This window comes from Acomys minous (genome assembly GCF_964271855.1).
Source record: "Acomys minous genome assembly, chromosome: 15".
Classification (NCBI taxonomy): domain Eukaryota; kingdom Metazoa; phylum Chordata; class Mammalia; order Rodentia; family Muridae; genus Acomys; species Acomys minous.
This window is the reverse complement of record NC_140497.1, coordinates 23,411,777-23,430,209: the sequence shown is the minus strand read 5'-3', so window position 1 is coordinate 23,430,209 and position 18,433 is coordinate 23,411,777. Positions and strand designations below refer to the sequence as shown.

Sequence of the window (18,433 nt, the reverse complement as noted above, 5' to 3'; positions counted from 1 at the left end):
TCATTTACTAAGATTTATATGCCAGAATTACTTAATAAATTAAAAACATGCTTCAGTACCCATATTATTTTCATGATGACTTTCATGTCTTTATAATTCATCCCTCCCAGATATATCTTGAGATAGCTGGTGAAAAATAAGAGGGATTCAGAAAGGTCATTAAAAGTAATAAGTATAAAAAGATAATAAAACAATTTATCAAAAACTCCAGTCAACTTACAAAATCTTGCTTTCAATTTGAGAGCATCTCAAAGCAGTCTAGGTAGCCTGCAGGGTACTAGTTCTAAATTTTCCTTCTTCCTACCGGGGTACTGGTTCTAAATCTTTCTTCTAGTCTCTTTGTAGGTCAGATAGAATCTCATCTGTCACAGTAGTACTTAATATTCCCATGTCAGTAGCATCCTTTCTTCTGGGATGTGTTCTCACTCCACCAGTCTCACTGCACAGAGATGCAGGCAGCTATCAGCGGTAGGAGGTTTAACAAGCACTGAAGCTGACCCAGGAAAGCTTGAACACCATGTTTCTAAAGCAATGGAGAAGAACATGGGCCTGAAAACGGAGTACTGACCCTGTGGGTAATTCAGTGTGACAGGGACGGGAATAATGTGGCGAGAGTATGGAGGCAGCGTGGGCTGTCAGTCAGATGGCAGGAAGAGTTGTAAGAAACAAGCAAATCTCTCAACAATATTAGCAAGATTTATTTCCAAAGTAATTTAACATAGCCAGTTACCTTCATGTCACGAAAATCAAACTGTAGACCCATAGTGAGCAGTGATTTATCTTTTTCTATAGCTAGGGACAGAATCAGGATAATTCATCTATGGTCCCATCACCTGAATCCTTTAAAAATTACTGATAATATTTGACATAGTCAACCAGGATTGGAGGTTTAGTCTATAATGTACACTTAAGATCAAGTAAGTTCTATTTATGAGCAGCAACGTAAACCAAGTGCTTAAGTCTTCCTTTATGCAAATGTTTCTTGGTGAGACTAATAATGCCATTTATAGGGGATGGTTTGGGATAAGATAGTTCCCAGGAACCTGGAGCGCATGTATGCTGAGTGAGGGTAGACTATGTTTTGTTATTGTTGAGGCCTATGTATGTGTCTTGTGTGTCAGTTTCTGAGCAAGTCTTACCAACCGCCTGGCCTGACTGAGCACAGTCTTTGTTTTGGGTATCAGTCTGATTCAAATTTACTAGCTGGGAACTATGGAGACAACTTTTAAATCTCCAGAAAATAATAATGACGATAATGATGTTGTTATAGAGATTAGAAAGTCTATATGAAGGGTTCAGCAATGTAATATTATGAAGTAGGCATTAAAATATTGGTTATCAGTAATAATAAATCTTAATTGACACCGTTTCCCTTCTCCCTCTTTCTGTCCCCAGCCCCAAGACAGGGTTTTATGTAGTTCAAATTGGCCTAATTTGCTATATGGCCAAGGATGACCCTGAACTTCCTATTCATCCTAAACTCTTAGCTAACTATGGTAAGGATGCCAAGAGTGGCTGAGGGAAGGACTAGTCCTCCTTTCTTACAGTCTATATAGATCTAGCTTATTTCAAAGACCAGTGCTGATTTTTATTATGTTTTAATTCCCATTTGAAAAAAATAAGTAGGGTGAAAGTAGGGCCATAGTGGTAGAGAAAGGGAGGTTCTTACTGAATTCCAGTAGAGTACAGTAGGTAGGAGTGAAAGAAAAGTTATTAGTGAGCTGAGCTCTAGAATTCTCTTTTTACACCTGGTTATAGCATGGTAAACTTTCTAGAGTATTTACTAAACAGCACAGATTTCCTATTAGAGTTCTAGATTGTGAAATCATAGGTACAAATCTTACTGTAAGTCTGAAGAACATGAAGGCCAGTATAGCAGTCCCTGAAGCAGACTAGCAAATGGCAAGAGGCGCTCTGGACTTAGGTGTCTGCTGTATACCTTGTTATCCTTATGCTTAGCTCATTATTTTACGGTTCTAATGTTTAGATCTGTTGTGAAGTTTCTGCATCTCAAGTGTGTACTTTTAGGTAAAGCTGTCTGCAGTGTTTGACACTAGACTGAGGAAAATCAACAAAATGACAAATGGAAAGAGCTAACAAACTAAACTGTTCTCTCACGTTCCACTTAGATTCCAAACACCAAGAGAAGCAATTCAGAACTGAAAATATATCTGCTATTTTGAGGAGAGGGAGGAGAAAACAAAGAACTTTGTCTACAATAGTCAATTCTATGGAGTTGTTCAAAATGGACCAATTAAATTGCTACTGCGAACCACCACCAGGCCAGATAGGCTGTCACATGGAATGTTTTGGGAAAAATACAATTGTATGTGCACCAGAGTTCTTAAGACAATCAAAATATTTATGTGCCTAATGTTCTTTAAAATACAGGTAGGTTACTCCTAAGTGCTATCTTTGATAAGTAGTTTGTTAAGAAAGGCATCACTCTTTTAACATTGGTTGTTGGCAGGTGGTGGTAAATGCAAAATGGCGGACTAGAGTGTCTACAGGAATGGCCTATCTGCTTCACCACTCATTAACCCTTGTACTTTTTTCTCAAGGCTTACGATATTTAATCTTTGTACACCCTTGTACAACAGACTTATACTGCTCCAGATAGGCTAGTGTTCTTCCTTATGTTCAACATTAGTATTTGTAGGACAGGTTGTTCAACATGGCCAAGGAAGAAAGGATCAAAGTCAGTATCTTCTTCTCTGGGACACTACAGTGACAGTAGCCACATACCACTTAGCACTGTACTTTATGATCATTTCATGAATAGCATTTGGACAACTGATGCTAGGTTTTAAAAATTACTATGCCATGCGGAATGTAAGAGATAAGTATAAAATATATAGAAGGAACAAGCCACATTCCTTCAAAAAAAGAGATGTCACATGATAGTACTGAGTGTAAGATGGCGTAGTTAGTATGCACCAACTGGTCTTGAGGGCTGAGGACAAAACTTTACATTGTGCAGCTAAGATCTACAAATGCTACGGAACTGACACCACTGTTCTGTCTAATTTCCAGCAAGGCTATCCTTCACCTACTCAATCCTTTACACTCCACCCAGGCAGAATTTAAGTTTAGAGAAGGAATATCTATTTCATATGAAGAAAGTACCTAACAAGTTAAATTATTTCTTTAGGGCCAGCTCATATATTATAGAATCAGCTCTTACTATTTTGCCAGTTCCTCTGTTCAAGGTTAAGTAGGGATTGTGAGTACAGTATTTCTCTTCTTTATATTAAATTGATTTTTTTCTGTCATAGGGAGACAATAACCTATCAGCTACTGCTCCCCGTTTTCCATTTCTTCTTGCTACTTTTATGCAACCTCATAGGGTCTACAATAAATAAAATTCCAGAGAGTATCATCCCCCAGAACTGCTTGCTCTGTAGTGGCTTCTAGTGTGAGAAATGTTGTTTTTAGTCAGCTAAAGCATTAAGATCTAGACCATTAGTTTAAGAAAGATTAATAAGAGAAACTTTTCTTCTTCGAACTTATCCTCTGAACAACTCAAACACTTAAATACTGTGAGAAAATTTAAGGGTCAGTTCTTTCTTTCCTTCCGTTTTTTAAAAAGTCTTACTTCCTAAAAACTAGGAATCTTTATAGAACAATTGTCAAAACTAGATATTAGAGTGAAATAAGACAACATGCTATTGCTATGGAGCAGCTCTTCTTGTCATGCTCACAAAAACAAGTGTCTTCCCACTGGTAACACTGACCACTATGCTCCAAGGTGTTGGCGGACACCACTGGATTAAACAAAATCAAACAGTTTTCACAAGGAAATGCAAAAAAGGTGTGTGTGTGGGGGGGTAATTTACCAAAAACATCAATATGGGAACTCTGATTAGGAATTGGAAATTATTAATTTTGTCTTAAATTTAAACAATCGATTTTTGAAGGTAAATTTGTCTTCTGTTTGTCTATTCTCCATGAGTAGAGAAATGTGCACACACCATTTGAGTTTAAACAAGTCAGTTTATGCAGACCTTAGCTAGCTTTTCAGATTCAATAAAGGATGGTGAGGTACTCACTGCACAGGATGCAGGTCCCGCATGATTTTAAAGTTTGAAAGCACTTCAAGGGGTCTTCTGATGACACCTCTCATGTTTGAACAGTGAACTGTACCACTAGTCATACAGATATTACCATAAATTGACCCAGTGCGTTTAGTTTGCATTTTTTGTTTTCAGGTTAGCTTACAGATACCAATCTCTCTCTCTTTTTTAAAATCCCTCAATCCATGTTTAAGATATATTTCTAATTCTATTGAATGTTTTTGCCCTGGTTGCTCTCATTTGTAAAACTCAGTGGTTCAAGACCAGAACATTTAATGTTGCAGCTGTCTCTGCCACCCCCTTGGTAGTCAACTGAAGGGAGGTCTTCGGATGCATACCTTGTGAGCCTGAGTTACAGTGCCCCCACCAAGGAACACTGGAGAACTATTAAAGTAGGTGTGCTTGTATTTTCAGGACTAGTAATAATCACCACTTTTAATTTTCTTTTGTTTAACCTTCGTTTTTCAATAGTTATATTGGCTATTTCTTATTCTTTCAGCAGATGACCTGGTTGTATTTGTAGCCTCTTACCTTCCCAAGTTATACTCTTTCCCCAAATTACAGCCCCAGGATTTCTGACAGACTCTGGCCCATTAAAAAACAAACAAGGTGGGGGGAAAAAAAAAGGCCCAATTTTCTCAGGGTTGGGAAAACGGCTCCAGTAGCAGAGTCCTTGCCATTGGCATAGTCCTCAGTTCCCCAGTCCCATCTCTGTCTGTCTGTCTGTCTCTCTCTCTCTCACACACACGCACACACACACCAGTGCTTTAAATGACTAGGAACAGTGCTGTTTCTTTGTGTAGACATGGATTTTAAAAGCTGCTAAATAGACTTCATGCCTTTCTTATACTGATAAAATGTTTTGTGATGATGAATCAAGCAATTTCAACAAAGCCATAACATAAAATCTTTCACTACAGTTCTAATGTTTATGTACTCATAATGGCAAGGTCTTTGGATGAAAAAATAGTAGCACAGTTAGTAAAAATCGAAAGCTATAATTTGTTAAAGCTTTTAAATATCAGAGCTTCTCATTAGCGAACATACTTAACCTCATGTACCGCTTGGCTATATTATTTAATATCCAGATCCCCTGAACTAATGTATTACTTGAGAAGAAAAATACCAGTATTTTTTTTAGAGGGTAAAAATAGGGTGATATGGAAGGTGAGGTGGTTAGGTGTGAAGAAGGAAACTAGGATGAGAAACGGAATATTTGCATACTTAAAGATAAACGTAGATATCTGTAATCCAAGTCAATACCAATGGGATTCACTTACTATTTTCTTGATGTTTTCTCTGTACAATATACAAAATGAGATGCTAACCAGATAAAATGATATTTAGTAGAAAGGAAACAATCCTTAAATGTCAGACCTACAGTTGATACTGTTAGGTATGGAAAGGTGCATTTGTTTACGCATTTAAAAGAACATATGTATATACATGTTTACACATGAGAATGACTCTAAAAGGATAACACAGGAAATTGATAACACTGGTTGCTACTTTCCATTGTCTTCTGGAGCATGTTATTATTACTTTGGAGGCAGTGGTTTATGTAGCTCAGGCTGCCCTCAATGTAGCTGAGGATGACCCTGAACTTTGGTTCCTTTTGCCTTCACCTCCCTGTGCCTTGTTTATGTGATGTGGGAATCAAATCCGGGGTTTTGTGCATTCAAGGCAAACATTTCACCAACTGAACTACATCTTCAGTCCCATAAATCTGGTACTATATGATTACTGTCACTATTCAGAAACGTTAAAATTTACTACTAAAATAAGTTTAAATGACTGAAAATGCCATAAGATTAAGAACCAAGACTGATTTTTTCCCCTATTATATAAGAAAATAGTAAAAATTTCCCTAAAACCTACCTATGTATATTTGGTCATATTTTCTTTATGGTAGATTTACTGTCATCTAAAACCCCAATTTTCACACAATATTGAATTAGGAAGCACATTTTTCCTGTACTCCAGTGCTACAGTCCTGTAGACAACAGCCTGTTATAACAGCATGCCAATTCCTTATTCTCCTCTTCCATTGAGCTAGCCATTAGCCACAGCTTCTCTATGGAAGTCACGCCATCCTTAAAGAGACATCAGAAAGATTTTAATGAATCTTATCTGGCAATGACAAATCTTAAATCTGTACCATTCTGCAGGCACAGAATCAATGTCAACTTTGGTTGATAAAATGTCCTGCCAAAGATGTTTGGTAAAGACACACTGCAGACTAGGTGGTGACTCACCCAAGCCCTTCCCTAAAGTTTGGAAGAGGTTTTCATGGTTTCAGTGAAAGTCACTTAGAAGGAAGCAGGGAAAAAAAAACCCTCATTTTCAGACAACCAGTTAAAATTCAAATTTAGTCTCATTCATTTAGATATTGAGTAAACTGTAAAACAAGTTTCAAGGGATGAGAATAAATACATCAGTTTTCAATGGTAGCTGCTGATTAAAAATGAGTATCTGACAGTATATTGCAATTGCATCCTCTTCAAATTGTGCAGCTCAGATAAATGTTTATTTTACTGAAAATATTTGTAAAATTACAATATAAATACATGATTATATTAAGATAGGATGACTATATATGCTTCTTATCTATCGATATAAAATGAATGCAATAAATATAGCACACTTTTGATGAATTGTTAGTACACAGTGTTTCTCAGTAAAGTACATACAACCTACTATTAAGCAACAATTATCTAGTTTTCAAATACACATCTTCAAATGGATTCAGGGTAGCAGGATACACCAAATCCCCCAGAGTCCCTTTTGAATTGATGAACGTTAATACTTTTGCAGATTTTGAAATATCCTACTTATTTTAGCAATTTATTAAGCTTTTTCTATTCCTTACTTGAAACTTTAGTTCTTTAGTCTGGTGATTTTTAAAACATAATAGCCATTCTAGGGCTGTAGCAGGTCCTATCTTTTTATTAGTAACTTAAACACATATTAACGATGAAACAGAATCATTAAAAAAGTTATCTGGCCAGATTCCCCAATTTAATTTTTGGAGTATTATGGGTAGATATGGTCTGAACTGTAATGCTAATCTGGATTAGAAATGGTTTTATATTATTCTAGTCCTTAATACAAATACAAAATCTACTTTAAAATTCCTTGTTAAATGACTTGAGATTTGTTTTAAAACCATCTTCTGTCCTCCTCCATTACACTGCCTTAATGGAAACCTGATACAATAGTTCTAACACAAACATGTGCATGCAAGAGATCACCCTATAGATTCTAACTACGTAGTTACTGAAACACATCCTGCCTGTCAAGTGGCATAAATGTACATCTTCTATATACAAAAGGTAAAGTGCATTATTAAATTAGTGAACTGACAGATTGTCTGCCTGGACCATATAGCTTTCAAATAGACAAATGTGAAATTCTCCCATTAGAACCAATTATTTCAAGAGGTTCTAAATAGCTTTTCCACCCTGTCATTTACTTACTTATTTTTTTTGGCCATGCTCTTTAGTGCAAATAAGCTTGTGTTTGACTCAAGTTTAAGGGACATGGCAGTTTGGGGCTTTAAGAAGAAAAATAATAAAATGTGGCAGGACTTGAATATCTTTATAATACATTGCATCTTTTGCATATAAGCAGCACATGAGTGCTGCTTTAGTTGCTAGGAGCACACGCCAACTACTGAGGAACCCGTTTCCAGATTGTATATTATTAGCTTATATTACTACAGTTGGAGTCTGTCCATATTATGCTTGGTTACTATGTGCAAACATCATCAATATTTTAGCATTATACAGTGAACTAGTGATTTTGGTTACTAACTTCAATGCTTTTTTTTTTTGCTTTTTTTTTTTTTTTACTTCTACCATCCATTTTCTTTAAAGAGTTTAATGCCTTCAAGGCAAGGATCCTGTTATTTTGAAGAATACCATGTACACTTGCAGCTCCATTTATGTTACAAATGATAATAAATAAAATTTATATTGCACAGATAAAAATAGTAGCTTATTTTATAAGATACATGGCAATACACATCCTAAGTCCAGATGTTTAAACAGGATCATAATTATGGCTAATGAAATCTTGGGAATTTTAAGTATCAAAAAAAAAATCATAGCATCATACCATTTTCAATGAATATATTAACTATGAAAAGGTAAACAAAGGATTAGTAAAAGTCTTAGTGATTCTAGAGTGTATTCAATTGCCAGCAGTATATATATACTGGCAATTGATGTGTGTGTGTATATACATACATACATACATACATACATACATACATACATACACACACATATATACCCAATCTGTAGCTTTGAGATGGCAAGAACTTTGAAGTATACATACAAGGTAGAAAACCTGGCTATTTAACTAGTCTTTTACTTAAATAATTAATGTGAAATGAAGCTAATAATATATATATATATACACAATGAATTAAATATATTTATCTTCATGTCTGACGTAGTACTGTGTGTATACATGTACATATGTATATACACACTTAAACCTGATCAGACTAAAACCCAAAAAGAAACCAGTTAGTCCTAATAGACACAAGTATTTTAAAATGGAAGAGAAGACTTTAAGAGGGAGCATACACTCACAGCGTTAGTGACGGGAACAATTGAGTAATGGAATGTTCACAGCTCTGGTTTGCCGAAATCTGACAGGCTGATTATTATTAATAGGCACTATGATGGGCGGCAAGAACAATCAGCAGCACAGTAACTCAAGTGCACACCACTCCTTCATGTACCCAAAACTACTTTTTTTCAAGCCTACGGTTATGTTATTTTACAGTTAGGACTGTTTAAGAATCCTTGCTACTTCTATAGTCTCAACACCCAGTGTGTGCTATTGACTCTAGTGCTAACATTATCTTCTAACCCTCAGCTGTTCCACAGTGACCCAGGTGGTCCACAACGACAATGAACTGAGTGACATTCCATCACAGTACTTGGAGAAGCGTGAAATATCATTTTCAACAACACCAGTACGTATGTCCGGGTTACTAGTTGCTTGTTCTTAACGTAAATCAATGAAATTAGTTTTCTTAATTCATTCCATAGTTTCCTTAGTGACCTTAGTTTAACATGTTTGGGGGAAAGTTCTGGAGGGAAGACTGTTAAATTCTGAATTACTTATAGCCTATCAGAGAAGAGCCACATTCTGACCTCAATCCTTGTAGCCAGCTCTCACCAATGAGAACTGTATTTGGGGAGATGAAATCAGTGTCTGTCTCTCAAACTTGATTATATATAGACTTACTGTGGAGCAGTGACTGATCCCATGACAAAACACATTTCATTTAGAATAAAATGCAATCCAACAGATGAAATTTCAGTCAGTTAATAAGGGGTGTTGGTGTGTGTGTGTGTGTGTGTGTGTGTGTGTGTGTGTATATATATATATATATATATATATATTATACCCACTCGTTTAAAAATTGCTTGAGTGTTTAAAAATTCAGGTGGCACCTTCTGGAAAGTGATTTTTAATGCAGGCAAATAGATACGTCTTGTATAGAGTAAACCTCTTGAAGAATCTTAAGGAGCACCTTGGAAAATGCCTGAATTTTCCTTTTAAATGTTTATAACCAATCTTGTTTCCAAATATTGTATTTCCCAGACTGCAATTTTGTATTCTAGATGCTTATTTTTTTCCCTTAGGGGGAAAAAATGTTTTTCTTCTGGAGTTAAAGTATCTGTAAAAGTTAGGTTTATACTGGAAGTTTGACATGGTTTGAAGGGCAGCAAATGCAAAAATGCTACTAAAATATATCAGTAGATGTGTTTTTGTACCAGTCGACTAGTGTGCCAGCCCTAGAAAATACATGAATGGAGAAGCATAAAATACAACACTTTGAAAGTCCATAACAGATTATAAGGAAAAACTATTGTAAATTATCACTAAAGGCGAAAACATCAAAATTTCCATAGCAAAGCCACTGGATGAAGCCTCCCTCAACAGTGACATAAACAATTCCCAAAGCTTTGGAAAGTCAATAAAATATATAGGATAGGAAACAGATTAGATTGTTTCTAGCTTAGAATAAGGAATTAAAAACTCTTCCATGGCTTTGATATGGCAACTAAAACTGTAGGGTTACCACAAAATTTGAAATTATAGAATACTGTATATAGTAACTATAAAGGAATATGCTATCATATTTTTAAAGATTTAATTATCCAATGACATTTGATCCTTTAGTAGTACTAGTTAATAATTCAGTTACCCAATAAACAATATATTCCTATTTGTACTTTCATAAAAGAAATATACTATACTTGAGGTCAATTTCTGTTTCTGTGGTAACTGTCCTACAGGTAAACTTGGCAACGTTTAACACTTAAGAATGGGACTTTCTTTGGGGGCAGGATTTGTTAAATGGAAATTCACACTTTCATCTTACTTAGATGCGTGATTTTTCAGGATTACGTCATAGTGCAATGCAAATCTTAGTTATGGTGTTTAAAGGTCAGAATGTCACATTTTGTGCTGATCTCCATACTTCAATAGTCTGGAGCAGGTGAAGCAGCTAAACTATTGGGCTCTTGGGGAAGTTGGAATTCCCCTGAGAATTATAGTGGCCTATGTATAACCTAACATGACAATCAGCCTTCTTGAAGTATAAACTATGAGAGGTATTACTAATATAACAGGGGGCCCGAAAGAGGAAAAAACTTCTTCAAATGATTACGGATCAGTACTTTTAGCCAATTAATGGTTTCTAAATTTTGCCTGGTGGAGTTCAATTTCATGCTAGTCGAGGCATTCTTGTTCTTCACCACTGGCCCTTCTGCCATCCATCCTCTTTTCTTTATGGCTGTTGCAAATTTTCCTCATCTCTTCTTCATACTTGATAAAATTCTCCCCAAACCTTGTCCAAGCTTTGAACGGAACAGTAATAGTATTACGGTAAGGTGGCCTCACCTCACTTACCTTTAGGAAAATTCCATATTTATTAGAGCCCACATCAAAGTAGAACCTTTTATTGTCCACTCTGAAAGAGGTCCCCTCTGGGAGTTCAAGTGGGTCGTGGTCTCCGCACCTTCGTTCTTCTATGTCTCCTTCGCCATAGTCTTCAATCAGCTGAACCAAGGCATCACGAAATTCAATCATTCCCTGGGCTGGGAGGACAATAGTCTGTTCCTGGCCCAAAGTGTGGCCAAAATAACCTATCATGCCAGTGCCACGCATCATGGTTTGTCTAATCCTTAGGAAGCGACCGCGTTGATTCTCCTTTAGGTCTAGGTAGTATTTTCTATTGTCCCTCTCTATATAGTCCGTTTTGAGGACACTGTGCGGATGCTCTTCTGATCCCACCGACACTGGTGGGGAGGGTGCCGAGTGCTTCTGCCGCCTCCTGGAGACTTGCTCTTTGCTCTGGCCATGCTCTTGCCTGTGGCCTTTCAGGCCCAGGTGGGCATAGTGCTCAATGAAGTCGCCTAGACAGTCCTTCAGCTCGGCTGCCACTGACAGGGAGAGGGTCAGTTTACTCTTTCTGATATTGTCCTGCCGGCCTCTCCCTATCCAGACTTCAGCTATCTTTAGGAAGCGGCCCCGGGAGCTTTGCTTCACGTCTAGGTAAAACCTCTTTTTCTGGATGTCCACTCTTTTGGAGGCCAGCTCCTGGATTTCGGATGCACCAGCAGCCTGATTAGGGGTGGCTGACGCGGAGTAGTGGGGGTAGTGAGAGTGCTGGGCCTGGGGATAGAGTCTACTCTTGCTTAGGCCAGAGCCCCCTATATTCTTGCCTCCGCGGCCACGGCCGCCGCTGCCGCCGCCTCCCCTTCGCCTGGCTCTTTCCATCTTCAGCTGCAAGTGACAAACAGACACACGGGGTGGGATGGGGGAGGGGTGTTGAGAACAATCGCAGACGCCCCTGGGTCCGCACTGCCCCCGCCGCCGCCGCCCCGGTACCCCCACTCCGGCCCGGTTCTCGCGCTCCGGCCTTCGCCGGCTTCGCACCGCGCACGCAGCATCCCTCGGCTGCCCAGGGCCTCCCCGTTCCGATTCCCGCATGCTGCCGTCCGCCCAGCTCGGCAGCCCCGGGGGTCCCCATCCAGCTGACACTCACATCATCTCCGTCACCGCCACCGATGCCCTTCACGACCACCGCCGCCGCCGCCAGCTCTCGGCCCCTCCGTCGCAGCCGCCGCCCCCCGCCTCCTTCCCCGCCGCCGCCGCCGCGCGCTCTGCCCCCCGCCGGAGCAGCGGGGCAGGGGCATCGCCTGCGGCGCCCACCGCCGCCGCCGCGCCTCCTGCGGCCGCTGCCTGGATTCGGGCACCGGCCCGACGCCGCGGGGAGGGCGGGAGGGAGGCGGAGAGCTGCCGGAGGGGCCGGGCTGCGGACCCCGCCTCCCTAGCCGCGCTAGCGGAAAGAGGGGGGGGGGGGCTCGGGCTCTGCCTCCGGGCGCGCCCTGACGGCAGACAGCGCGCGGGGACCCGGCGTGCGTGAGAGCCGGCTAGAGAGGTGGCGGGAGCGATGTGACTTCCCGCGGCTCACCCGCACCTGCGTTTAGACTACATTTCCCAGCATGCCCAGCGGCCATCAGATTTGAGCATGCGCGCTGCGGCGGCCGACAGGGATGGCTGCGGTGGGAGGGCGGCTGAGCTGGGAGAGGTTGGGCGGGGCGGCGAGCGGAGTGCCCGGAAGGGCAGTCTCCAGAGCACAAGTGCTCCTAGGCGCCAGTTGGTGTAAAGTTAGTAAATGCGGGCCTTCGCCCCATGCCTGGGTTGTGGACTTTTGTCCTCAGCCCTCCATAAGTCATCCTGCTGAAGGAAAAGACCCGTTGATCTGGCTCTTCTCAGGGTAACGTGTCTTCCCCGCTTTTGCTTCTCACCTCTGCGTACTTTGGGCTATTTCTGTGCATCTTCCTTGTGCCTCTGGCCGGCGGGGCAGACCGCTAGGGTTGTGTTGGGGCGATTCCTGGAAAGGAAGCCTGCCTCCTTTCCCCTTCAGATCCCCGGGAAAGGGGCCTTGGAGCCACAGGCCTCCTCTGATCCCGTCAGTTAGCCGACTTTCCCGCCTCTTCCGCCCCCAGCTGCTGTTTTTCGCTCTTAGTCAGGCGTTCTTTTGAGGGCTGATGTTGATTACCCAGGCAGGGGGAAGCAATGCCTTTCCACGATTGAGCAAATTGTATTGGCTCTCAAGTTTAAGTCTTGTACTTAATGGGCTTTTTGAGTCTTGTTGAGTATGACCTGTTCTCCAACACACGTGATGTGTAAAAACCTGGATGCTAATGCAGAGTTCCCAAACTATAATAATTTAGGCTTTATTTTATTGTTTTCTTCGGTAGTCCCTCACATTTTTATCCCAGGCTGTCCTCGAACTCAGACAGTCCTGCCTACCCTGTACTGCCCTCTTGACCTCATTGAATACTAGTCTCCCCCCAGTCTCCTCTTGCCCTGAGGGTGGAACCCTCAAACTGCTCCCTTGCTTGATACAGCTTCCTACTATTGAATGGCATCCTAGCTCTGCGAGAATTCAGCACAGAGATAACAAAATGAATAAAATACAACAGTTACCCTTTCTAAGCTTAAATTTTAGCGGAAACACACACAAAATGCCAGGGCTGTGAGGATTGGGAGCTATAATTTTCTAATATGTCCTCACTATGAAAGACGTGAGAGATCATCTTGTGGTTATCCTGAGGGGAAAGAAAGTGCTGAGGGCCTGAAGGAGGCTGCTCATACTGAGGAGCAACCTGGAAGAGTCATTAAGGCAGAAAAAAGGAGCCTGCTTATTGAGACCTGTGAGGAAATGCAGGACTTGTTGATTATATTGGAAATTTCGTGTCATTCTGAAGAGTTAGGAGGCTGCTGGTGAGTTGCCAAGAAAACACACACACACACATACACACACACAAGCACGCCCACACACACACTGTATACACACACACACACACACACACACACATATAGTTAGCTTAATAAATTTAAATACAATTCAGTGATTAAATTATACTCTTCATGTGTGAATGTCACCACAATCTACTTCTACTATTTTTTTTTTTATTGTTGATTTGGGTTTTTGTTTGGTTTTGGATGCTGGGCATTGCCCATGATAAATACCTACTCTTTTATTGAGCCACACATTAGCCTTAGTTCTAGAATTTTCTCTTCATCCTAAGCAGAAACCCTGTAACCACAAAGCAATAACTCCATGGCCTCTCCTTCCCAGGTCCCAGTAATTTGTAATACATATCACCTCTTTTATGAATCCATTCATTTCAGAAAATTTATATAAATAGAACCACAATTACCTGTCCTTTTGCATCTGGCAGGTATGGCTCAATGTGTTTTTAAGGTCCATCTATGCTGTGCCGTAGTGCTGAGCTTAATTCCTATTTTAAGGCTGAATTATGTTTCATCACATATGTGTACCGTGTCTTGCTTATCCTTTCAACCATTCATAGATGGGTTGTTTCTTCCTTTTGTCTATTGTGAAAACTGCTGTCCTAGATGCTGTTGTGTGCTTATCTATCTGTGGTCCTGTTTTAACTTTTTTTTTTTAACATAATGCCTGTATATGGGAATGGACTTTCTGGTTTTTATGATAAACCTTTTAAGTAAATGGTGAACTTTCCCACAGTAGGAATGCACAAGTGCCTCAGTTTCCCCCCATACTTGTCAAAACCTATTCCCCTACTTGTTATTCTTTCTTCTTGTAGTCCTAGAGGAGCATGTGGGATAGCATCTTATTTTTGGTTTGACTTGTATAGAGGTAAAGAACCAACAGAATGAATCTATATCAAGCAAGAATTCATTAGCTTGGCTTATAAGTTATAGTATGGGCATTCCAACAATGACAGTCTTCTGACTCTAGAGGCTGAGAACTCTGTAGCTGCTCCATGCAGCAAACTGCACTTGTCAGCAGTCCCACCCAGTGCTGAGGGCCTGGATGATTTCTGGAGAGGCCTGGTCTTCAGTCTATGTATTGGAAGCCTGAAGAAGTTTTTGGTATCAGTGAAGGACCATTACAGCAGTGACATCAGCAGCAACAGGACATGTGAGCTTTCGTTGTAGATAACCTTATCAACTGGGTAAATGGACTCACCAGCAAGACCCGAAGGCAGAGAAACAAGAGGCAAAGCTCCCTTTCCGTCAGATCTTCCCTTATCTGCCCCCACTTATAGGCGCTGCCTATAGTGAGGTTGGTCTATCCCATTTCAAATAACCTGATTGAGAAAATACTTTATGGCTTTGCCCAGTGGCTATCCCTTAGTTCATTCGAGATCCTGTCAGGTTGAAATGAAGGCTAACCATTACAGATACCCCTTATAAACAAGTCGTGTCTCCTTTCTCTGTTTTTGTTTTTTTTGTGTTTTTTTTTTTCAAGACAAGGTTTCTCTATGTAGCCTTGACTATCCTAGACTCACTTTGTAGGCCAGGCTGGCCTCGAACTCACAGCTATCCGCCTGCCTCTGCCTCCCGAGTGCTGGGATTACCCTTTCCTCATGAGGACTTTGAATACAATGTTAAGTAGCAGTGATAAAAGTGGACATCCTTAAGGAAAAACTTGTTTCATACTCAGTGGTGTTTTCTGTAGGTTCATTGTAAATGCTGTTTATTATGTTGAAGAAATACCTGTTGATAGTCTTTGGTTAATTATTTTAGAATCATGAAAAATTGTTAAATTTCATCAAGTGTACTTTCTGTGTAAATGAAGATAAGCATGTAGTGTTTTTTTCCTCTGTATGTCTTATGTGAGTTATTACATTGTCCACTTTTCTCATGTCGAACCATCCTTGTATTCCTGGGGTTAAATCTCATTTGGTCATTGTGTTTAATCCCTAAGTTTAAACAGAACCTCTCTGGCTATTGTTTTGAGTCAAGGCTGTCAGGATATCCATCAGCTGTATGGGTTGAGCCAGACCTGGTGGGGGTTATCTGCATTCCCAGGGCTGAGGCAGAAGGATTGTAGAAGGGTCAAGGCTAATGAGTAGTTCATAGGGAAGACTAGACTAGCCAGGGCTACATAGCAAGATACTGTCTCAAGTCCACAACAAAAACAAAAAAGAAAGCAATCACCCCCTACCTTCCCAAAGCTCTATGGATGGAACTGAGGCTGTCACCATGGAGGTGAAGAATGGGAGGAGGAGTTGCTCAAACTGGGAGGGCTGAGGGTATAGTTGCCAGTCTGGATCTGAGGCAGAGGACATGTCTGTGTCCTATCTTCTTCCCCACTTCTTACCGCTCCCCCGACCCCCCAAGATGTGTTGGTAAGAACCCAGGGCTTCAATGTGCCAGATAAATAATTCTACCACAGAGGCTTGATCCACAGTCTTGCCAGATTTTTCACCAAATATCTGGGTTCCCCATGCCAATTAATCCCAACCATTTTGAGACAAAATTATCTCTTATGGCAGAATACACGGGTAAAGATACAATGGTTCTTTTCAGATTAAGAGAAACAAGGTCATCAGCTGAGGATGAAGATGGGGAAGGAGGTGTGATAGGCTTAAGGAAGGAGGAAAAGTTATAAAATTGTCACCATAGGTAGGGAGGATAGAAAACAGGTACAGGTGTAGGTTGCCAGGAAGTACAAATGACTCCCTTGGAGACAGGTTTGAAGGGGAGACCAGTCAACTTGGGTCTTTTTTTTTTCCCCCTGAGTCAGCAGCAATTGTGAAGGCAAAAGTGTTGGGAGAATCTTCCTTTGCTTTAGCTAGGATTAGTTTTGCAGGAGAGAAGTGAAACCAAGAGAAGGGCAGTGAAGCTAAGGGAGTATGCAAGAAACTAGTTAAAGCTTTGGGATTTCAGCTGGTTAACAAGACAAGCGGACGAGAATGGTGGCTCATGGCTGTGCTCCCAATACTCAGGAGGTTACAACAGGGGCATCTCCCGTAAGTTTGAGGTCATCCTGGAAAATATAGTGAGATCCAGGCCAACTTGGCCTACAGAGTGAGATTCTGTTTCAAAACTGACTTTCACATGAACTCTGGTGCCCCGTATTTGACCACGTCCCCTGGATGGGGAGGCCTGGTGGCACTCCTCAGAGGAAGGATAGCAGGCTACCAAGAAGAGACTTGATACCCTATGATCATATACAGGGGGAGGAGGTCCCCCTAAGTCACAGTCATAGGTGAGGGGAGTAAGGGGGAAATGGGAAGGAGGGAGAAATGGAAGGATACAAGGGATGGGATAACAATTGAGATGTAATATGAATAAATTAATAAAACATATTAAAAATGAAATTATAATAAAAAATTAAAGATAAGTGGTAACTACCCAGGAGTTGAAGACAAAGATAAACATTGGATCACAGGTGATAGTGGGTTAAAATATTGTTGGAGTTTAATTTCTTAGGGGGAAAATGCTTGAAGAGCAGGAGTGTTGGCTGCAGAATGGGATTTGTAGGAATTAGATTGTAGAATAATTCAGTTCCTGTTAATGATGAGAGTTGGTGGAAAGATAGTGAGAAACGGAAGACAGTGTCTTCTGTGGACATTTTGCAATACGGGTTGTGGACAAGAAGACAGGAGAAAAGGGTAGACTGTAAATAAAAAAATGGCTGTGATATTGATGATGACAGTCATGGAACCCAGGTACATTGTGAGAAAAATTCTCTTTACTCTGTGACCTAATAACCACATCTAGGAATTGATCATGTACAGAAAGATATTCGCCGAAAAATATCTGTAGTGAAAAATTTGAGGAACCTGTCATTAGGGAAGGGTCAAGTCATGGTAGCTGAAGAAAAGCACTCCAGACAGATTTTAAGAACTTAGATCCCAGCATGTTCTTAGGGCTGCAGATGCAGCTCACGGTACAGCTTGTTCCTAGCATGCAGAGAGCCATGGGTTTGATGTGCAGCACAACATAAAAAAAATTCCATTTTATTAACAAGACTATTTTCAGTGGAAAACCCAGGGCCAAACTGACTTCAGCCATAGCAAGTTATTTGTTGGCCTCTTCCATGATGCTTCCCGAGGCAGGATGGCCTTCAAATATCTGGGCTTTGACTAGTTTTCTGACCTTGCTTTATTGCCTACTATAAAGCCATCTTCACACGGTGGTTACCTTTATGGTTGAAAAACAGCAGCCTGTGTCAACCTTGAATTTAAAGTTCTTCCTTCACATCTGGCCGGAGGTAAAAGTGTCCTTTCTCTCAGTGTGGAAATAAGTCCTAAGTATTGTTGCTATTGGACTTCCTTGGAATCACTAAGTATAGCCAGAGCATGGCAGGCCAGAGAACTGAGACCTGGCTTGTATGTTAGGAATAATTCCTTTTGGTTTCAGTTAGGTTTCAGCTCTGACACTGCTGATGAGGTCAGTTTTAGTGCTAATGCATTTAGGTTAGGTAAGCCTAAATTTAGGAGAGTAGAATGCTATTAAAATATACTGTACATAATGGACCT

General features: G+C 40.6%; 2 protein-coding genes across 5 annotated transcripts in view; one reads left to right on the top strand and one right to left on the bottom strand.

Moving 5' to 3' along the window:
• The window catches only part of PURG (purine rich element binding protein G), a 31,619-nt gene extending 19,323 nt beyond the window's left edge, over positions 1–12,296 (bottom strand). Inside the window, exons 1-2 of one of the 3 annotated variants that reach the window (XM_084759905.1) lie at positions 12,148–12,295; positions 11,010–11,885 (exon numbers count right to left, since the gene is read on the bottom strand). In XM_084759905.1, the coding sequence (XP_084616031.1) occupies positions 11,010–11,879 (870 nt within the window). In that variant the 5' untranslated portion in view covers positions 11,880–11,885; positions 12,148–12,295. Of the gene's footprint in view, positions 1–676; positions 11,886–12,147 lie in introns of those variants that run through there. The other 2 variants (XM_084759904.1, XM_084759903.1) reach the window with 2 other exon arrangements.
• Positions 12,297–12,693: 397 nt separating this feature from the next.
• Positions 12,694–18,433, top strand: part of WRN (WRN RecQ like helicase) — a 121,386-nt gene continuing 115,646 nt past the window's right edge. For both annotated transcript variants that reach the window (XM_084759656.1, XM_084759655.1), the window contains exon 1: positions 12,694–12,882. The gene's annotated coding sequence lies outside the window, so the exon portion shown is untranslated. The remainder of the gene's footprint in view (positions 12,883–18,433) is intronic.